This window comes from Mobula birostris, chromosome 13 (assembly GCF_030028105.1).
Source record: "Mobula birostris isolate sMobBir1 chromosome 13, sMobBir1.hap1, whole genome shotgun sequence".
Taxonomy (NCBI): Eukaryota; Metazoa; Chordata; class Chondrichthyes; order Myliobatiformes; family Myliobatidae; genus Mobula; species Mobula birostris.
In genome coordinates this window covers 44375122-44398625 of record NC_092382.1, presented here as the reverse complement: position 1 = coordinate 44398625, position 23504 = coordinate 44375122, and the positions used below count along the sequence as shown (strand labels likewise).

The 23504-nt window shown below is 43.5% G+C and overlaps 1 protein-coding gene across 1 annotated transcript; it reads left to right on the top strand.

The window, feature by feature from the left end:
* The first annotated feature begins 13855 nt into the window (after window positions 1-13855).
* Window positions 13856-23164, top strand: LOC140206752 (uncharacterized). Its single transcript, XM_072274953.1, has 2 exons — window positions 13856-13993; window positions 17322-23164. Exon 2 carries the CDS (start codon window positions 17706-17708, stop codon window positions 18978-18980), a length of 1275 nt encoding a protein of 424 aa, XP_072131054.1. The 5' UTR covers window positions 13856-13993; window positions 17322-17705; the 3' UTR covers window positions 18981-23164.
* The last annotated feature ends 340 nt before the right edge of the window (window positions 23165-23504 follow it).

Here is a 23504-nt window from a genome sequence, read left to right as displayed (position 1 = left end):
GTCCAGGGGTCTCTTAAAAGACCCTATTGTATCCACCTCTGCCACCGTTGCTGGCAGCCCATTCCACACACTCAGCACTCTCTGCGTAAAAGAACATACCCCTCACATCTCCTCTGAACCCATTCTCATAGAGACAAGAAGAACATCAGAGAATTTGATGATCATTCCAGATGGCAGCACTGTGCCCAGTTAGAAGATGATATCTCTCTCCAACTTGGGTTGAACCTCACTGCAACAGTGTGATGTCAGATCACACCTTGACAACTCAAGTGATCTCATCTGAAATGTTGTCCTACACCAATTGATGAATTTTGTAAATCTTTTTACAGGTTAAAAATGACAGGGAATTTGTCTATGGGAATCTCGAACACAACACACCAGTTTTGCTGTCTCTGTCCAGATATTTAAGAAGTGGAAGCAAGGGATTCACTCGATCATCCTTCCTGCTCAGACTGTGGGGATGGATTCACTCGATCATCTGACTGACTGGCACGCCCAACATTTTACACAGGGGTGAACCCATTCACCTGCTCAGACAGTGGGAATGGATTCAGTCAGTAATCTCAACTGAAGGTACATCAGCAAGTTCACACTGGGCAAGTCCATTCCCTGTTCGTGTTTGCTCTTTTGTTTGCCCTCTCTTTGGCTTTTATTTTGGCTTTGGCTTCTCATTTCAGCCAGGATTTTGTCCTCCTGCCTTTCCACAGCCTACACTTCTTTGGGATGTATCTATCACTCAGCTCCGGAATAGCTCCCAGAAACTCCAGCCATTGCTGCTCCGTTGTCACTCTTACCGTATCCCTTCCAAACAAGTTTGGCCAGCTTCTCTGTCATAGAAACATGGAGTAGTTCAGTACGGAAACAGCCTATTTGGCCCATCTAGTCAATGCCGAAAAACATTTAAGCTGTCTAAAGCAACCACCTGCTCTGGGACCATTGCCCTCCATACCCCTACCATCCAGGCTCCCATCCAAACCTCTTCGAAATGGTGAAACCGAGCTCATATTCACCACTTGTGCTGGCATTTCATTCCACACTCTCATGACCATTTCAGTAAAGAGATTTTCCAAATGTTCCCGTTAAATTTTCACCCATGGCCTCCGGTTGTCATCCCACCCAACCTCAGTCGAAAGAGCTGCTTGCATTAACCCTATCTATACCCTCATAATTTTGTATACTTCTAACAAATCTTCAATGTATGATTTCCTTGTTTATGTTTAGAGCCTTTTTTAGACGTATAAGATGATGAGGGGCATTGATCTTGTGGATAGCCAGAGGCTTTTTCCCAGGGCTGAAATGGATAACAAAAGGGGCCATAGTTTTAAAGTGCTTGGAAATAAATACCAAGGGGATGTCAGGGGTAAGTTTTTTACACAGAGAGTTCTGGGTGCGTGAAATGCACTGCCAGCTATTTGTGTGAGAGTGTTTCAGTTACTGTGGGGCCAGGAACCCGTGCAGCTCAGTGGGAACAGGGAATAATACCAATGGAGAGAATCAAACTGAGCCAGGTCAGAGATTGGAGATGGCAGAAATTCCCCATTCTTATAGAGACAGGAAGAGCATCAGAGAGTTTGATGGTCATTCCAGATACCAGCACTGTGCCCAGTTAGAAGATGATTTCTCTCTTCAACTTGGGTTGAACTCACTGTAACAGTGTGATGTCAGATCACACCTTGACAAATCAAGTGATCTCATCTGAAATGTTGACCTACATCCATTGATGAATTTTGTAAATAATTTTACAGGTTAAACAGGACAAGGAATTTGTCTACAGAAATCTCGAGCACAAGACGCCAGTTTTGCTGTCTCTGTCCAGATATTTAAGAAGTGGAGCAAGGAATTCACTCGATCATCCTTCCTGCTCAGACTGTGGGGAGGGATTCACTCGATCATCTGACCGACTGGCATGCCCATCACTTCACAGGGGGGAACCCATTCATCTGCTCAGACAGTGGGAATGAATTCAGTCGGTCATTTCAACTGAAGGTACATCAGCAAGTTCACACTGGGACAAGGCCATTCACCTGTTCTGTATATGAGAAGGGATTCAGTCGGTCTTCCCACCTATGGACACACCAGTCAGTTCACACTGGGCAGATGTTGGTAATCTGCTGAATTTGTGGGGTAGGATTCACTCGGTCATCTGACCTAATGGCTCACCAGCGAGTTCACACTGGAGAGCAGCTGTTCACCTGCTCAGACTGTGGGAAGGGATTCACTCGGTCATCCGCCCTACTGAGACACCAGTCAGTTCACACCGGGGAGCGGCCGTTCACCTGCCTGGACTGTGGGAAGGGATTTACTTGCTCATCTAAACTGAAGGTACATCAGAGAGTTCACACTGGAGAGAGGCCATTCACCTGCTCAGACTGTGGGAAGGGATTCAGTTCGTCATCTCAACTGAAGATACATCAGCGATTTCACACTGGGGAGCGGCCGTTCACCTGCTCGGACTGTGGGAAGGGATTCACTTCGTCATCTGAACTGAAGGGACATCAGCGATTTCACACCGGTGAGAAGCCGTTCACCTGCTCAGACTGTGGGAAGGGATTCACTCGGTCATCCGACCTACTGGTACACACGTCAGTTCATACTGGGGAGAGGCCGTTCAAATGCTCAGACTGTGGGAAGGGATTCACTCAGTCATCTAAACTGAAGGTACATCAGAGAGTTCACACTGGGGAGAGGCCATTCACCTGCTCAGTGTGTGGGAAGGGATTCACTTGGTCATCCAACCTGAAGGCACACCAGCGAGTTCACACTGGGGAGCTGCCGTTCACCTGCTCAGACTGTGGGAAGGGATTCACATACTCATCTCATCTGAAGGGACATCAGCGAGTTCACACTGGGGAGAGGCCGTTCACCTGCTCAGACTGTGGGAAGGGATTCAGTCGGTCATCCCACCTACTTGTACACAAGTCAGTTCACACTGGGGAGAGGCAGTTCACCTGCTCAGTGTGTGGGAAGGGATTCACTCAGTCATCTCAACTGAAGGGACACCAGTCAGTTCACACTGGGGAGAGGCCGTTTACCTGCTCAGACTGTGGGAAAGGATTCACTCGGTCATTCCACCTACTGAGACACCAGCGACTTCACACTGGGGAGAGGCCGTTCACCTGCTCAGACTTTGGGAAGAGATTCTCTCAGCCAAATCAACCAAATGTGCATGACTGAGTTCACACTGGGGAGAGGCCGTTCCCCTGCTGTGTATGTGGGAAAGGATTCACTCAGTCATCTAACCTTATGTAACTCTCGCTTCAGCTAGCAGCTTAATATAGGGGGTGATAGCCCCCCAGCCCGGCCAAACTTAAGAAATCTCGTTTGGGTGGATGCTGCGTGATGTCTCCTCTGTTACAAATCGGTACCACAAAATAACAAATGGTAAACAATATCTGATTAAACGATTGAACTTTATAATTCTTACTTTGACTGAGGCTGAGGAACTGGTGTAGGGGACAGGGTTTCAGATTTCAGGATCATTGGGATCTCTTCTGGGGCAGGTGGGACCTGTACAAGAGAGACGGGTTACACCTGAACTACAAGGGGACTGGTATCCTTGCGGGGAGGTTTGTTCGTGCTATTGGGGAGGGTTTAAGCTCGATTTGCAGGGGGATGGGAACCAGAGTGCCAGAGCAGATAGTGGAGCGGGGGTGAAAATAAATGATGTTAAAAGCTCATGCAAAGCCACAAATAGAATGGTTGTGAATGGTGGAAACAATCTTCTGAGGTGTGTCTATTTCAATGCAAGGAGTATTGTGTGGAAGGCAGACGAGCTGAGGGCATGGATTGACACATGGAATGACGACATTATAGCCATTAGTGAAACTTGGCTGCAGGAGGGATAGGACTGGCAGCTTAATGTTCCAGGGTTCTGATGTTTCAGACGTGATAGAGGCAGAGGAATGAAAGGTGGTGGGGGGTGCAGGTGGTAGCATTGCTAGTCAGGAAAATGTTACAGCAGTGCTCAGGCAGGACAGATTAGAGGGCTTGTCTATTGAGGCCATATGGGTGGAGCTGGGAAACAAGCAAGGTATGGCCACATTAGTGGGATTGTATTACAGACCACCCAGTAGTCAACGAGACTTGGAGGAGCATATCTGCAGAGAGATAGACAACTGCAGGAAGCAAAAATTAGTGATAGTAGGGCATTTTAATTTTCGACATACTGATTGGGTCTCCCATACTGTTAAAGGTCTAGACAGGTTAGAGCTTGTAATATGTGTTTCTGGAAAGTTTTCTAAATCAATATATGGAGGTACCAACTAGAGAGGATGCAATATTAGATCTCCCATTCGGAAATGAGTTAGGACTGGCGACCGGAGTGTGTGTAGGGGAGCACTTTGGTTCCAGTGATCATAACACCATTAGTTTCAACTTGATCATTGATAAAGATAGATCTGGTACTCGGTTTGAGGTTCTAAACTGGAAAAAGGCGAAATTTGAAGAAATGAGAAAGGATCCAGAAAGCATGGATTGGGACAGTTTGTTCTCTGGCAAGGGTGTGATTGGTAAGTGGGAAGCCTTCAAAGGAGAAAGTTTTGAGAGTGCAGAGTTTGTATGATCCTGTCAGGATTAAAGGCAAAGTGAATAAGAATAAGGAACCTTGGTTCTCAAGGGATATTGGAACTCTGATAAAGAAGAAGAGAGAGTTGTTTGACATGTATAGCAAACAGGGAGCAAATAAGGTGCTAGAGGAGTATAAAAAGTGCAAAAAAAAACTTAAGAAAGAAATCAGGAGGGCTAAAAGAAGACATGAGGTTGCCTTGGCAGTCAAGGTGAAGGATAATCCAAAGAGCTTTTACAGGTATATTAAGAGTGAAAGGATTGTAAGGGATAAAATTGGTCCTCTTGAAGATCAGAGTGGTCGGCTATGTGTGAAGCCAAAAGAAATGGGGGAGATCTTAAATGGGTTTTTTACGTCTGTATTTACTAAGGAAACTGGCATGAAGTCTATGGAATTAAGGGAAACAGGTAGTGAGATCATGGAAACTGTACAGATTGAAAAGGAGGAGGTGCTTGCTATCTTGAGGCAAATTAGAGTGGATAAATCCCCAGAACCTGACAGGGTATTCCCTCGGATCTTGAAGGAGACTAGTGTTGAAATTGCAGGGGCCCTGGCAGATATATTTAAAATGTCGGTATCTACGGGTGAGGTGCTGGAGGATTGGAGGATGGCTCATGTTGTTCCGTTGTTTAAAAAAGGATCTAAAAGTAATCTGGAAAATTATAGGCCGGTAAGTTTGACGTCGGTAGTAGGTAAGTTATTGGAAGGAGTACTAAAAGATAGGATCTACAAGTATTTGGATACACAGGGGCATAATATGGAGAGTCAACATGGCTTTGTGCGTGGTAGGTCATGTTTAACCAATCTGTTTTTCGAGGAGGTTACCAGGAAAGTGGATGAAGGGAAGGCAGTGGATATTGTCTACATGGACTTCAGTAAGGCCTTTGACGAGGTCCCACATGGGAGGTTAGTTAGGAAAATTCAGTTGCTAGGTATACATGGAAAGGTGGTAAATTAGATTAAACATTGGCTCAATGGAAGAAGCCAGAGTGTGGTAGTAGAGGATTGCTTCTCTGAGTGGGGGCCTGTGACTAGTGGTGTGCCACAGGGATCAGTGCTGGGTCCATTGTTATTTGTCATCTATATCAATGATCTGGATGATAATGTGGTAAATTGGTCCGGGTGCAGGTCAGTGGGACTAGGCAGAAAAGTGGTTCAGCAGAGCCAAGAAGGGCATTCTGTGTGGTAGTGTTCTGTGGTTCTATATGGTTAGTGAAGTAAACAAAAAAAAAAAGGGCCCACTCTCTCCATTCGCATCTTCTCATTTCTCCCCAACAAAAGAACACGAAAATCCCTCTTCCAGACTCACAACATTTCTCTCACTGGATGACCTCGCACTCCAAAACCCTGTTATCTCCAGTCATAACCTAAACATTGCTGCTACAGAGAAACCATTACCTCAGCAGTGAAACACTGCACAGAGGCCGTTACATTAGCAGTGAAACCTTACAGCGTGTTACACTTGTGACATACTGCTGGGTTCACACTGGGGAGAAAGTTTCAATAAGCTGCATGCTGGATATTTGTCCATCACCGTGCTGAATGCAATTTCGAGAGTGACTGTCAGTGCTGAACTCTGCAATTATTGCTGCTGCTCACCACACCCAGTTCTGCACCCTGGTCACTGGGCATGGGAGGAGTTTCTTCTGCTGCATATTCACCTTTAATGGGGCTGGAGTTTAATATTCTGGATCTGAGACAAATAAATCAGTTCTATTTTAAACTCTGTCTCCGGTACTTAGTGAATTTATAACACACCTAGTGTACAGTAGAGAGTCAACTCAGGCCGGCTGGACCCTGCCAGTGATTCAGTGCCACAACAGTCCTTTGAAATCCTGCACTGTTGTTCATCTCTCACTCTCCCTGTGGTGATGGGTTCCAAACAGTCACCACTCTGTGGGTGAAGAGGTTTTGCTTGAATTCTCTGCAGACTGAAGTCGTCGAGCTGACTGCAGCTCTGTCTGAGATGTTCTTCGCCCCTCTAATCTCTGGGCTGAGGAAGAATGACATTGGTAGTTAACCTCCTTATTCAGGGCTCATTTCCACATTATGGGTCACTTTCCCTGCTTGTATAGGTTTGTTAGAAAACACCACTGTCCTCTAAAGACTGAAAGCAGAATGGGAAACTATCAGTTGGATGTTCAACGGAGCAGAGTCAGAAACCAGAGGGGGGTCTGCACAGGGCAGAGTTTGGGGCTCTGGACGATGGTCAGGGTAAGAATGTATGATGAGGAGAAGGAAATCAGCAGCGGGGCATGGCAACGAATGACAGAGTAGCAACATTTGGAAGCTGATTGACAGAGAATATAATTTGGTTGTCTGACTGATGACACAAGCAATGCCCGTGGTGAGGTGCTCCACTTCGAGGAACATGTGTGTGTTGGGAATAGTTTTATCTATTGAGGGAGTTGTTCCTGCTTGTTTATCCTGTGATATTATATCCAGATGGTTATTTGAGATTGTCCTGTCTGTAATAATTTATTGATTATCATATGAAATGTGAGATTCTGTCCCGAACTGGATCAGGTTTGAATTTATGGTGCCTAAATGAAGTTATGGTGGTCATTCATGAGTTTTTATTTTAAAGCAAGATTTTGGTGACTGATATTTGCCATTTCATTGTGCCTTCATAAGTAATCAGATTGATTCAAACTGCTGGATCCTGGAATGTGTTGGATTGTGTCTGGTTTCTCGGCATTTGCTGGATTTATTGCCTTGTTTGTTTGTATTGTATGTATTTTTGATTTTTTTTTTCCTTTGTTTAAACACCTTGTCCTGTATTTCTGCAAGGAACCCCTCTGTTTCTGGGAAGAGGTCTCCAACTCTCAGTCAGGTGCTCGATGCTTCCTTGTCACCATCTGGTCTGCTCAGATCGTTGGGATGTCTCCCATGGAGGGTCATACTCGTTCCACTGGTTAATGTTTTCTTCCATAGTGATGATTCATTTCTCTGAGTTGTCCTCTCATTGAAGTTTTCCGGTCTGTATTTCTTATCACGATGGCATACACACACCTGGAGTGCTGAATCCTGTTCATTTTTGATGAAAATATATACTTAGAAGTTTTATCTGACTGTTGTGTGATTTTTTTTTTCGTGTGTGTTACTTCTCTTCCTCCTGTCCAAGGTAATGTTAATCTAAGTGGGTTTGAGTGTCAATGGTCTATTCTAAACTTTTCTAAAGTTCTTATTTATCTTTGTAAATTTGACTGATTGAAATGGGACCAAGATATTTTTTTTATTTCAAAAAAAAGTCAATTGATGAAGATGTTTATTGCCTTTGTTGAATTTGTTAACTATTGAGCTCTGTTTGGCAGTTTTTTAAAAAACTTTGAACTAAATTTTGTTAAAGGTTTTCCCTATTTTGCACTACTTCCTATTTTCTTTGCTTGTTGATATTCCAGATACGTGGGTGTCAAGAGTCCCAATGAAGGGTCTTGTCCCGAAATGTTGATTCCCATCCATAGATGCTGCCTGACATGCTGAGCTCCTCCAGCACTTTGTGTGTAGTTCTCTGGATTTCTAGCATCTGCAGGTCCTTTTGTTTCCCAGATACTTACATGTTTCTTAAAAGAACAAGCTGGTAGTGGGGTTGTGTGGCTCTGTTGGTAAAATATTAAACAAAATCATTAGAAAGAGGTGGCATAGGGTTGGAAGGTGTAGAATCTGTGGGTAGATTTAAGGAGCAGCAAATGTAAAAAAAAAAAAAATCCTTGATGGGAATTGTATGGAGACCCCCAAACAGCAGTAAGTATGTGGTCCACAAAATAAAATGGGAGATAGAAAATGTGTGCCAAAAGGGCAATGTTACAATAGTCATGGAGGATTGTCATGCAGGTGATAAGGAAAATTGGGATGGTGTTGGTCTCAAGAGGAGAAATTCGTAGAGTTCCTACAAGATGCTTTTTCAGAGCAGCTCATGGTTGAACCCACTTGGGGAACAGCTATTCTGGACTGGGTGTTGCAATGAACCGGATTTAATTAGGTCACTTAAGTTCAAAGAACCCTGAGGGGCAAGTGATCTTAATATGATCAAATTCACCCTGACATTAGAGAAGGAGAAGCTAAAGTCCGATGTGGAATAAAGAGAATTACAGAGGCATGAGAGCAGAATTGGTCAAAATTGATTTGAAAAAAGATGGGCAGGGATGAAAACAGAGCAGCAATGGTTGAAATTTGAGAAACCAAAGACGACATAAAAAACAAACACAGAGCATAGAGCAAAAATTTCTAGGAAGTTAGAGGATTGGGAAGCTTTTAAAAACCAACAGAATGCAACTGAAGTAATTAAGTAGGAAAAGATGGAGCACATGGGTGAGCTAGCCAGTAATATTAAAGAGGATACTAAATTTTTCTTCAGGTACATACAGTGGACAAGAGAGGTGGAAACCACTGGGAAATGATGCTGGAGAGGTATTAATGGGGTGGGGGTGCAAGGTGAACTGATGAACTGAATAAGTATTGTACATCACTCTTATCTGTCGAAGACACTGGCAGGAATATGAAAGTCCCAGATGTCAGTGGTCAGAATGTGTAAAGTTACGTTACTCGGGAGAAGGTTCTTGGGAAACAGAGATGGTCTGAAGGTAAATAAATCACCTGGGCCAGATGGTGAACACGGCAGAGATCTGAAAGAAGTGGCTGAAGGGATGTAGAGTCATTAGCAATGATCTTTCGAGATCTTACCCCCACCATCCGAAATGTCCTCTCCTCATCCACCCTCCCAACTCCAGTTCTGTCCCCGCTTGCAGGGCAACAGTCTGCCGGTGTTTGCCCCCCAATGTGGTGAATCGCCACCACCGTGGGCTCAGACATTTCCACAGATGAGCCCCTCCTGTCCCCACCGGGACAAACATCCTGTCCGCCCCCTCTCTCACCGTCTTCATCCTCTCCCTCCCCGGGGAACCGGCATCAAACCGACGGGCCGAGCGGTCTCCTCCTACCTCTCAGCGATACATCAGACTCCGGCCGCAGGAGACGCTTCACAAACGCCCCAACTTCCCTCGGAGGGAAATGGAAATAAATCAGAAAGCGGACATTTACTTTGGGATTTGTTCCTCTTTGAGAAGAGATGCCAGCGGGGTAACGCCCTCTCGGCTGGTCCGCCTTCGCTATTGGGCGTAAACAGTGATTGACATCGCCTCGGGCCAATGACTACAGTGCAGCGGAGGAGAGGGGTGGAGGGGTCTCGTGGTCGGTAGCTCAGCCGTTAAACCGCCTCAGCACGAGCAGAGCAGCTCATGTGTGACTTCAGGTACGCGCGGGGGGGAACCATGTGTGACGTCATCTGTGGGGGAGCGCTTGTAATTAAAAACACCTGAATGGACATTTCTTATGATTTCAGTGGGACAACAACATTAATCACGGGTTTCATCACTGAATCCAGTGTTGTGAGATGTAAAGTCCCCTGTTATGTGTCCGGCTGTGCCGTGTTGTTGGTGGAGTGGGCAGCGTGGTGTTTGTCTCGATTCGGGTCACAACACCAGAATTGCCAGCGGGGTCCACACACAGTGTATTAGTGACCAGAAAACCTCCCGTCCCTGCAGTCTTTGTCTCCTGGTAAACTCAACACCCTGACAATGTGGACCATAGACACCCCTTCCTCTCAGAGTCAGGGGATCATTCAGACAGCTGATCAAAGAGAGGAATTATATTTATTGGTCATTAAAGTTCGCCCAGACTCGTTTGGACGGATTTGATGTGAGTTCGGGGGTCACAGTGAAAGGGCCGGACGGCCGAACTCTCCCCGTTATCCAAACATCCTTCCAGGTGAGGCGACCCTTCACCTGTGAATCTTCCGGGGTCGCCCGTTGTGTCCGCTGCTCCCGATGCGGCTCCTCTGCACCGGTGACACCGGCTCCTCCGCAGTTGTGCGGGGTCGGGTTGTTTTTTCGGGGGGATCGATGTTATTTTTCCCTTTTGTGGGAGGGGTGGGTTTTGGGGGTTGATGATCGGGATGCCGTTCTTTTTTATGCGGGGCTGGGGTGGGAGTTTGATTTTTTTCGCTCTGAAAGCCTTTCTTTCCTTGTTTCGTGACTCTCTGGAGGAGAAAAAAACTCAGAGTTATTTATGGATACCTACTTTGATAATAAATTAACCTTTGAACTATCCGTGCCGAGCAGGACTTCCCGGTGTCCAAACATTTCATTCCGACAAACTGAAGCTATCAGCTTTTCCAGTCTCTCTCTCTCTTCAGACCGGCCGACTGCCTGTCTGCAGATCGCTCTCTCTCTCTTATGGTTAAATCCACAGTCAGCGCCGTCAGCCTGTGACTGACGTCATAGTCCCGCCTCCTCACTCCGGCGCTCTTAAAGACACAGTCACAGTCCGACCGCAGGCTCGGAACAGCCGCAACACAACTTCCCGACTTTTCAACTCAATGCTTCAACTAATAAAGACAACCGCGTCATTTGCCTTCTTAACCACCCGATCAATCTGTGCAGTCTCTTTCAGGGAGCGATGAACCTGGAGTCTAAATTCCTCTAATCATCAACACTGTTCAGGGTTTTGCATTTAACAGTGTACTGTCTCATACATTCGACCAACCGAGCTGCCAAGTTCACAAGTACGGGAAGGTACAGGGACAGAGAAACACTGACTTGTGGCAGCATCACAGGCAAGTACATTCAGATAACACACGGAACACAAATTATACGATTCTCTGTCAGTAACAACCTATAAATACGTTTTATGTTATTAACAATATGTAAAATACATTGTGTCGTGATCAATATTAAAATGTGCATTTTGTGTCAATAACAGACTTGGAAATGTTGAATTTGGTCCCTGTCTCCATTCCTCCTGGAGTCCACAACCAGCTCCTTTGTTTCTGTGACATTGAGGGAGAGGTTGTTTTCTTGATACCACTGTGTCGGGGTGATGACTTCTTCTCTGTAGGCTGCCTCGTTATTATTTGAGATTATGCCAATCAGTGTAGTGTCGTCAGCGAATTTAATTAGCAGATTGGATCTGTGGGTGACGACGCAAATCATGGGAATACAGAGAGTAAAGGAGGGCGCCAAGGAGACAACCCTGTGGGGTATGTGTGCTAAGGGTCAGAGAGACAGAGGTGAGGGAGCCCACTCTTACCACCTGCCGGCGATCTGACAGGATGTCCAGGATCCAGCTACAGAAGGCAGGGTGAAGGCCGAGGTCTCTGAGCTTCTTGTCGATACTTCACGCCTTCTTATGGCTACTGCTCTGCCCATGACTGCAAGGAAAAACAGGCCATGTACTCAAAGATCCTCATAACCGGCACATTCTTGCTGCATTCCTCCCCATTTTAATTGTGTGGAAATATTAGACAGACTGAGCTTCTGTTTTGAAACCGCAGAAGGAAACTTATCTGAACTATTGTCATTTCTGAGGAATGCAGGTAAGTAGAAAAGGCTTCAATCTCGCATTACAATCTGCGGTAACTGGGATCAGGTGACCGGTGGGGGGTCTCCCATATCAATATCAGAATCAGGTTTAATAGCACCGGCAAATGTCATGACATTCGTTGTCTCTGCGGCAGCAGTAGAACCTAATTCATAGCAATAGATTTTAACAATTGTGAATTACTATAATATACATATTAAATAGCTAAATTACGTAAGTGGTGCAAAACTAAAAATAAAAAAAATGTAATAAACTTTTAATTGTGTGGTAATTCTGGAGCAAAGCTTAACTAAACTGTACACATTTATGAGAAGCTCAGAAAAATAGAAATGTCTAAATTCTCAAATGCATGGTTTTGTGTTAAATGTTTCACCAATATGGTGACTGAAGGCAGCTGCAGGTTCATGAGGGACTGTTACTGTCAGGTTCTGCAGTTCTTGCGGCTGCTCATCGCACCCAGGACTGAACCCTGGTCACTGAGCATTGGAGGAGTCTGTTCTGCTGATGTTAGCCTTAAACTAGACTGATGTTTAATATTGTGGATCTGTGAAAGATAAATCAGTTCTATATCAAATCCCGTGTCTCAGGTACTTACTGTCTCTACCCCACTCACAATGTACACTAGAGAGTCCTCTCGGCCCATCTGGTCCCTGTCCATGTTTCTGTTCCATATCAGTATATCAAAATCTATCCCTGCTGTTCCCCTCTCACTCTCCCTGTGATGACAGGTTGCAACTAGTCACCACTCCGTGGGATAGGAGATTTTCCATGAATTTCAGAGAATCATAGAAATCTATAGCACATGACATATCCTTTGGCTCTAAATGATGTCACGACCATGTAACTTACTCTGGAACCTGCCTAGAATTACCCTACCGCATAGGCCTCTATTTTCTTAATCTCCATGTACCTATTTAAGAGTCTCTTAAAAGACCTTGTTGTATCCGCCTCTATCACCGTCGCAGGCAGTGCATTCCACACACACACCACACTTTGTTTAAAAAACGTAGCTCTGACATCTCCTCTGTACCTACCTCCAAACACCTTAAGCCTATGCCCCCTTGTGTTAGCCGTTTCAGCCCTGGGAAAAGCCTCTGACTATCCACACAACCAATGCCTCTCATCATCCTATACACCTGCATGAATTTCCTGCATGCTTCTGTCCAGGCTGAATAACACAATGAGCTCACTGTGGTTTTAACGTTCTTCAGGGCTCTGGTCTGAGGCGGTTAAACTCCTTCTTCCCTGCTCTTTTCAAAGTTTTGTGTCATTTTCACTCATTTCAAAGGTCTGTGCCTCAGACAGCTGGTTTGCTTAAATGCGCCTCTAAAGTCTGACAGCAGATGAGCAAATGAATCTTCGATTGTGTAGAGTCAGAAACCAAAGAGTTACCAGCTTGAATCAGGGTGTTGGGGCTCCAGAAAGAGATGGGAATTAAGAGTTTACAAGGACGAGGAGGAAGAGGAATCCAACCAGCAGAATATGGCTACAAATGAAAGATCAGAAACATTTTGAAACTGTTTGATTGAAAAAAAAGGTGGTTAATTTCAGCAAAATACTGGAGGAAATCAACAGATCAGGCTGCAAATGTGGAGAGGAGTAAATAGGCAACGTTTAGGCCGGGTCCCTTCAGCATGCCTAGATTGTGTACTCCTCTGCTTAGTTGGTGCCTGAACTGCGGAGTTCTTCCAGCATTATGTGTGTGTGTGTGTTTACATTTCCAGCAACAGTAGAATCTCTTGTGTTTCATATCTGCATTTGTAACAAGGTTCTACTTTGGTATTAGACACGCGGAAAGTTTGCTGATAGTTTATGCATTGCTTATGGGAGCTGCTTTCTGCATTAAAAGAGCTGCTGAGTTTTCTACACACAAAAAAACCTGAGGTATGGACATGGAACCTGTGCTTGCAGAAACTTTTAATGGCTCCGTGATGACCCAGAAAGCTCTGCGCAACAATCTTCACTGTCGCTGAAACACCGATTGAATTGCAGTCTGTTCCTGAAAATTGCGCATGCGCGCAGTACTCAAAGGCCTCGAGAAATCGGCTCCAGGTAAGAGATATTCCCCGGCTGCGGGTGGGGGTTTTCAACACCGAATTCGGGACAATTGCTGTGAGCTCCGGACACCGTGAACCATAATCCCGGGACAGTCCTGTTCTCTTCCCTCTCTCTCAGCCCCACGATCCGTACATGGGCCCCGGGGAGCTTCCGGCTGATGAGGGAATGGGAACCGATGGATCTCTCAGACAGAGCTGAGCTCCAGCTGTCTAAATGCAAGGATTGGGAACTCGGAGAAAGGGAACAAAATCTTTTACATCACCAGCTGAGAAAAAAACACCTCTGTTCTGCCTTCAATCACAAACGAGAAAACCTGCAGATATTGGAAATCCAAGCAACACACACAAAATTGCTGGAGGAACTCAGCATTAGTACTGTTTTCCATAATGCTGTCTGTCCTGCTGAGCTCCTCCAGCATTTTGTGTGTGTTGCTTGTTCTGCCTCCTCTTGTTCTGGACCTTTGTACCCGTGGGAACATGTTTTGACCCATTCTCTCTGGGTACATAATGATATCAAACGCCTTTGTCCTGATCAACAAGTAGCTTTCACACACAAATGTGCCATTCTCCAATGAGACCTGCCCTTCCGTTCATATTCATTGGTCATCAGTCCCCTGGGGGAGGGTTCAGGGGAAATATTTATGTACAATACAGAAACCGGTGTTACCTGTGTGTGTTGTGGCAATGCAAAAGTTGCTGGAGAATTTGCAAGTGCGAGGAAGTGGAGTGATTTTGGAAATCTGACTTTTTAAAGCATCATTTAGCGAGCAAATCAGATATGGACGGTGTGCAAAAGGTCTGGCGAGAAAATCCTTCGTAACCCTCTACAGGCCTGCTGTATAGGTTGTGTGAGAGTGCAGATGAACTCGATCAAACCCAGAGGGCATCAGAGTTCTCATTTGCTAGCTGTTAAAATAAATACCTCTCTATTTAAAGTTCAGTGTGCACATGTTGTCAATGGGTAAAAATTGCACAGGCAAGATTTTTTGGCACACCGGTCATTACAAATTAGACGGGACATTGGTGGGAAGCTGGAGAGACTTCCAGTGTCCTTGACACCCTCACCTATAAGATGTGCATCCAGCTGCAGCTTGTAACCCTGCACGTTCGGGAGTTGGAGCTGGAAATGGATGAATTCCAGATCATCCAGGAGTTGAAGGGAGTGATAGATATGTCATGAAGAGAGGTGCATTGCACCCAAGGTGCAGGACACACGAAACTGTGTGAGAGTTAGAAAGGACCCTGTACAGATTACAGATGTGGAGGTGTTTGTTGTCTTAAGGCAAATTACCATGGATAAATCCCCAGGGCCTGACAAGTTGTTCCCTGGGACGCTGCGGAAGACAAGTGCAAAAATTGTTGGGGCCCAAGCACAAATATTTAAATCATCCTTAGTGACAGGTGAGGTACTGGAGGATTGGAGGACAGCCAGTGTTGTTCTGCTGTTCAAGAAAGGCTCTAAAGGTAAACAAGAAAATTTTATGTTAGTGAGCTTGACATCAGTAGTGGGAGAGTTATTGGAACATATGTGCAGCAACTGGATATATAAGTATTTGGATAGATGTGTTCTGATTAGAGATAGGCAGCATGGTTTTGTGCATGGTAGGTCATGTCTAACCAATCTTATAGAGTCTCTCGAGGATGATATCAGGCAAGTGGACGAAGGCAAGGCAGTGGATGTTGTCTACATGGACTTTAGCAAGGCACTTGACAAAGTCACATATGGGAGGTTGGTCAAGAAGGTTCAGTCACTCAGCATTCAAGATGGGATAGTAAATTGGATGATACACTGTCTTTGGGAGAAGCCAGACTGTGGTAGCAGATGGTTGCCTCTCTGACCGGAGGCCTGTGACTAGTGGTGTGCCACAGGGATCAGTGTTGGATCTGTTGTTGTTTGTCATCTATATCAGTAATCTGGATGATAGTGTGGTTAACTGGATCAGCAAATTTGTGGATGACACCAAGATTGGTGGTGTAGTGGACAGCGAGGAAGATTATCATGGCTTGCAGTGTGATCTAGACCAGCTGGGAAAATGGGTTGAGAAACATAAAATGGAATTTAATGCTCACAAGTGTGAAGTGTGGCACCTTAGTAGGACCTAGAATTGCACAGTGACTGGTAGGGCACTGAGAAGTGTTGTAGAAGAAAGGGGTCTGGGAATACAGGTCTATATTTCACTGATAGTGGTGTCACAGTTTGATAGGGATAGAAAGAAAGATTTTGGCACATTGGCCTTCATAAACCAAAGTACTGAGTACAGGAGATGGATGTTATGTTGATGTTGTACAAGACATTGGTGAGGACTAACTTGGAGTATTGTGTGCAGTTTGGTCAGCAACCTACAGGAAGATGTAAAAGAGGTTGAAAGAGTTCAGAGAAAATTTGCAAGTATGTTGCCAGGTCTGGAGGACTTGGGTTATGAGGAGAGATTGAACAGGTCTGGGCTTTATTCCTTGGAATGTAGAAGATTGAGGCGAGATTTGATGGAAGTGTATCAAAATTGTGAGGGTTATAGATGGGGTAAGCGCAAGCTGGCTTTTTCCACTGAGATGGTGTGGGACGCCAAACAGAGGCCATGGGTTGAAGGTGAAAGGTGTACTATTAAGGGGAACATGCAGGTAAACGTCTTCACACAGGCAGTCATCCAGGTGTGGAATGAGCAGACAGCCCAACTGGTGCATGTGAGCACAATTTCAACATTTAAGAGGTTTGTATTGGTATCTGGATGGTAGGGGTATGGGTGTAGATAGGTTAAATAGTTCAACACAAGCTAGATGGGCCAAAGTGCCTGCTTCTGTGTTGTACTTTTCTGTGACTCTGTGACAAGAACAAGAAATAATACTAATGTTCATTTAATTCCTTTTAACAGCTGTGCGGGCCAACCATTCATCTGGGCAGGAAATGTTTACATGGCGTTAAAACTGTGGCACTGTAAATTGACAGTAGATAAAAGAAAATCCCAGCTGCACGTCCGTCAACATAGGCTATTTGTGTGAGAGTCTTTCAGTTACTGTGGGGCCAGGAGCCCATGCAGCTCAGTGGGAACAGGGAATAATACCAATGGAGAGAGTCAAACTGAGCCAGGTCACAGATTGGAGATGGCAGAAATGCCCCATTCTTATAGAGACAGGAAGAGCATCAGAGAGTTTGATGGTCATTCCAGATACCAGCACTGTGCCCAGATAGAAGATGATTTCTCTCTCCAACTTGGGTTGAATCTCACAGAAACAGTGTGATGGCAGATCACACCTTGGTGACTAAAGTGATCTCATCTGAAATGTTGTCCTTCACCCACTGATGGATTTTATAAATCTTTTTTCAGGTTAAAAACGACAAGGAATTTATCTATGAGGATCTTGAACACAACACGCCAGTTTTGCTGTCTCTGTCCACGCGTATAAGAAGTGGAGCAAGGGATTCACTTGATCATCCTTCCTGCTCAAACTGTGGTGAGGGATTCACTCGATCATCTGACCGACTGGCATGCCTGTCAGTTTACACAGGGGAGTGGCCGTTCACCTTTTTAAACTGTGGGGATTCAAGGTCATCTCATGAAGGTACATCAGCAAGTTCACACTGGGAAAAGGCCATTCACCTGTTCTGTGGTAGGTCTTCTCACCTGTGGACACACCAGTCAGTTCACACTGGGCAGAGGCTGGTCATCTGCTGAATTTGTGGGGAAGGATTCACTTGGTCATCTGACCAAATGGCTCACCAGCGGGTTCACACGGGCGAGTGGCCATTCACCTGCCCGGAAGGTGGGAAGGGATTTACTTGCTCTTCTAAACTGAAGGTACATCAGAGAGTTCACACTGGAGAGAGGCCGTTCTCCTGCTCAGACTGTGGGAAGGGATTCAATCAGTCATCCACCCTACTGACTCACCAGCGAGTTCACACTGGAGAGAGGCCATTCATCTGCTTGGACTGTGGGAAGGGATTCAATTCTTCATCTAATCTACAGAGACACCAGCGAGTTCACACTGGAGAGAGACCGTTCACCTGCTTCGACTGTGGGAAGGGATTCACTGAGTCGACTAGCCTACAAGCACACCAGTCAGTTCACACTGGAGAGAGGCCATTCACCTGCTCAGTGTGTGGGAAGGGATTCACTCGATCAGCTCAGCTGAAGGAACATCAGAGAGTTCACACTGGAGAGAGGCCATTCACCTGCTCAGGCTGTGGGAAGGGATTCACTCAGTCATCTGACCTAATGGCACACCAGCGAGTTCACACCAGGGAGCGGCCGTTCGTTTGCTCGGACTGTGGGAAGGGATTCACTTGGTTATCTAATCTGAAGGTACACCAGAGAGTTCACACTGGGGAGAGGCCGTTCACATGCTCAGTCTGTGGGAAGGGATTCAGTCAGGCATCAAACCTGCAAGAGCACCAGAGAATTCACACTGGGGAGCGGCCGTTCACCTGCTCAGACTGTGGGAAGGGATTCACTTGCTCATCCCAACTGAAGGTACATCACAGAGTTCACACTGGGGAGAGGCCATTCACCTGCTCAGACTGTGGGAAAGGATTCAATTCATCATCCCAACTGAAGGTACATCAGAGAGTTCACACTGGGGAGAGGCCGTTCACCTGTTCAGACTGTGGGAAGGGATTCATGCAGTCATCCGAACTAAAGGTACATCAGCGAGTACATACCGGAGAGAGGCCGTTCACCTGCTCAGACTGTGGGAAGGGATTCACTTTGTCATCTAAACTGAAGGTACATGAGCGAGTTCACAACGGAGAGAGGCCATTCACCTGCTCAGACTGTGGGAAGGGATTCACTTTGTCTTCTCACTTACTGAAACACCAGTCACTTCACACCGGGGAGTGGCCATTCACCTGCTCAGTCTGTGGGCAGGGATTCTCTGAATCATCCTCCCTGCAGAGACATCAGTCAGTTCACACTGGGGAGAGGCTGTTCACCTGCTCAGACTTTGGGAAGAGATTCTCTCAGCCAAATCAACCCTATGTGCATCATTGAGTTGATTGAGCTGGAATGAGGCTGTTCACCTGCTCTGAATGTGGGAAGCAATTCACTCAGTTATCTGAACATATGTAACTCTCGCTTAGGCTAGCAGCTTAATATAGGTGGTGATAGCCTCCCAGCCCAATCTTATCTAATTCTACTTTAGTCTGTTTTTTAAGCTTAGCTGAATAAGAAATGATCTGGCCATGCAAAAATGCTTTAAATGTATCCCATATAATTCATTTGGACGTACCCACTATATCATTAAAATGAAAGAATTCTTTTATCTGGGTTTCAATAAAACCAACAAAGTCAGAGTTTTGCAATAATGTCTGAGACATGTGCCATGTGCTATGTTGAGCAGGCAAGAATGACATAAATTCAAAACACAAACTCAAAGGTGCATGATCAGATATAGCAATAGCGTCATTTTCACAATTTTTAACACTAGGCAGGAAGCGGGGATTGATTATAATATAATCAATCCTCGAATATTTTTTGTAAACATGTGAAAAGAAAGAATATTCTCTGTTACCGGGGTGCAGATATCTCCATAATTCGATCAATCCAAAATTGATCAAAAAGGAGTTAATAAGTGACACAGAGTGAGTTGGAAGTCGCTGATTGGATGAGCTCTTGTCAATCATAGGATTTAAACAACAGTTAAAATCCCCACCCATTATCACATATATTCATTTGAATCAGGCAGTAAAGCAAATATCTTTTCTAAAAAAAGAAGGATCATCTAAGTTAGGACCATACAGATTGACCAAAACAATTTTTCTGTTACAGATCACTCCTTTGACAATTAAAAATCTACCATTCGAATCTGACTCAATATCCTCTTGAATAAATATATTAGATTTAATAAAGATGGACATGCCTTTAGTTTTACTCTGAGAAGTAGAGTGGAACTGCAAACCTCTCCACCATCCAAAAAAAATCTATTTAGATCTCCTGCCCTGATATGTGTCTCTTGAGCAAAAATTATATCAGTTTGGAATCAGTTAATAGTTTTGTCTATTTTTCGTTTAATAGGATGATTCCAACCACAAACATTCCAACTTATTACATTAATCTGTTTAAATACCATATTATAATTTTATTATACTTTATACCTGCACAGAGCACATACCAATACAGGATGATCAAAAATGGTGGTGATGAAGAATACAACCACATAGAAAACACCCATGCTCCAGAACCACCCAAGAGGGAAAAAAAAACTCCTAATTCTAACCCCACCCACCTCCCTGAAAGCCCAAAATAAAAGGCAAGCAACCTATGATAGCATACGAAGCCAGGGACCACTCTGTCTGTACAGACTCTTGATGCCCAAATTACTGAAGCCGAAATTCATAAAGCTATTTTTTCAATGCAATCTGGTAAGGCCGCTGGACTTGATGGCTGTCCTGTAGAATTTTGTAAAAAAATTGGAAAATTGCTTTTTCCGGATATATGTTGGAAATGTCTAAGGATTCTGTTTTGAAAGGTGATTTACCCTCTACTTTCTATGAGGCTTCTATTTCTTTAATTCTTAAAAAGGATAAAGATCCTACTGACCGTACTTCATATAGACCTATTTCATTATTGAAAGTCGATGCTAAGATTCTGTCAAAGATAATGGCCAATTGGTTAGATAATATTTTGGGTAAAATTATTTTTAAAGATCAAATAGGCTTTATAAAGGGTCGTTTTTCCTTTTCAAATGTTCGGAGACTACTTAACATTATATATTTATCCTCTTTTAAAACTCCACAATGCGTCGTCTCTTTGGATGCTGAAAAAGCATTTGATCGAGTTGAAATATTTCTTTAATGTTTCAGAGAAATTTGGCTTTGGTGTTAATTTTAATAATTGGTTTGGAACGATATATAAAGCTCCTATTGCTACTGTTGTCAATAACAACTGTAGGTCTCCTTTTTTTCAGATTTCACAGGGGACAAGACAAGGTTGTCCATCAAGTCCTTTGTTATTTACTTTAATATTAGAACCCCTTGGTATTGCTCTTCGTGAAGCTAAAAATATTCATGGGATTTTTGTGAATGAGACCATTCATAAGATTTCTCTTTACGCTGACTATTTATTGGTTTATGTATCTAATCCCGAAGAATCTATTCCTGCCTTGCTAAAATTATTCAATAAATTTGGAGATTTTTCAGGATATAAAATAAATGTTAGTAAAAGTGAATAGTTTCCTTTAAATGAACCTGCCTCTATAAATGATAATACTCCTTTCAAAGTCACAGATTCTTTCAGATATTTAGGTGTTATAATCACTAAAAAATATAAGGATCTTTATAAAGCCAATTTTGTTCCTTTGGTAGACTCTATGAAGTATTGATTTAATAGGTGGAGTCCACTTACCTTTTCACTTGTCGGTCGTATCCATATAGTTAAAATGATGATTTTCCCAAAATGTTTATATTTATTTCAGAATATCCCTGTTTTATTGACTAAGAAGTTTCTTTGATCAGATTGATTCTATTATTTTAACTTTTATTTGGAATAATAAAAGACCAAGAATTAGTAAATGTCACTTACAAAAGTTGAAAAGGGATGGAGGTCTCACTTTGCCTAATTTAAGAATGTATTACTGGGCTGTTAATGTGTGATACATGTCCTTTTGGTTATATTGGGTTGATAAGAATGATTGGCCAATTTGGGTAGACCTGGAATTGAAAGCTGTGAAACAGTTTTACTGAACCTCGTTATTAGGAGTTGCTTTACCTATACAATTAGCTAAAGTTGTTAATTTAAATCCATACCCTGTGATTAAGCATTCATTACACACTTGGCTCCAGTTTTGCAATTTTTGAAAATTTTAATCTTAAAAAATTTAAACTTTGTAGTTTAATTTATCAAAATTACTTTTTTAAGCCGCCTTTGAGTGATCCAATTTTTTTACTTTGGAAAAATAAAGGTTTTTTTTTTGTTTTTTTTAAAGAAGATAGATTGGTGTCTTCTGAACGATTAGTTGATAAATATTATCTTTCATACTCACACTTTTTACAATACCTTCGAGTTAGACATTTCTTACAAAGATATTTAAATAATTTTCCTTGCGTATTGGAGGCTGACCTGTTAGATACTATTATGAGTATGAACCCTTTGACGAAGGGTTTATTGGAAGAAATTATATTTTTTTTATTACAATGGGATAAGTGTTCTTTATTTAAGATTAAACAAGATTGGGAGAAGGAACTCAATTTATCTCTTATGACGAAGGATTGGACACGGATTCTGAAGCTGAACTCTTCTTCAATATACGCTCGTCATTCACTATTCAATTTAAAATTGTACATCGTTACCCTTTGACGAAGGAGAGACTGTCTAAAATATTTCCTAATGTTGATAGTTATTGTGATAGATGTAAAACTGAGACAGCTATGCTGACACACATGTTTTGGTCTTGTTCTATACAGGAACAGTTCTGGAAGTCAGTTTTTTCGACAATTTCTAAAGCGCTTAAAATTAATTTACAACTTAACAAATTAACTGTGCTTTTTGGAATAATTCCTCAAAATATCCGTGGTCTCTCTATATCTGACCAACATGTTATTGCATTTGTTACTTTGATAGCTGGGAGGGCCATTTTGTTGAAGTGGAAGGATACATCAGCTCCCACTTTGTCACAATGTTTCTCTCAAGTGATGCTATGTCTTAGTTTGGAGAAAATTCGAAGTCGAACCTTTGAACCTTTATTTGATTTTGAGAAAAGATGGGATTCATTTGCTCGTTATTATTATTTGAGTTAATTGGTAGATTTCCTCCACGATCTAATTGTAAATTTTGGTATATATTTTTTTTTCTTGCTGGCGGATTGCTGTTTATTTTTAGAAGCTTTTTGTATGACGCATGGCTCCGGGTTGTACACCTAATGGGGTTTCCCCCCACTTTTTCCTGCTGAGTAGGGTTTCTATTTAATATCAACAAAATTTTTCAATCTAGAAAATAATGTTTTTTTCCTTGAGACATTGTAAGTATCGCTTACTTTGATGTACTCGTGTTATTTTTGAATAATAATAAAAAGATTTGAAAAGAAAGAAAGAAACTGCCGAGATACAGTCGGCTAAGAGCCAAGTGCTGATAAATGGGACCCGTGTAGAATTGATGAAGTTCCTGTCTCTTTCTCCATTAATGTTTCCTCCTTACGGCAAAACTAACCCTCTCACTGTGTCAGAATCAGTGATTAAATCCGGCCCCAAACACTGTGCTTTCAGCCCTGCACACTGTAACTTGAACCATCTCACTGAGGGTCTCATGGAGACACAACCCCTGCCCTCTGCACATGTGATCACATCTCCCCTGCTTCTGACATTTCAAATACCCTCAGAATGGTTTTCTGATTCAGTCTGAAGGTTATGGTACATTCAGCTCATCATCAGACCTGACAAACCATGTCTTCCCACAGCTGGTTCCACCTGTTGGTGTGTCCTCTTTCCTCCACCTCCAGAGAAGCTGCATCTCCACACAAACTCCTCACTTGAGATGAATGTCTGTACCCGTGACACAGGAAATCACATCACTGTCTCTCTC

Bases quoted from the DNA above. Each gene is read 5' to 3' on its own strand.
- LOC140206752 (XM_072274953.1), top strand. From the start codon at position 17,706: ATGGCTCACCAGCGGGTTCACACGGGCGAGTGGCCATTCACCTGCCCG.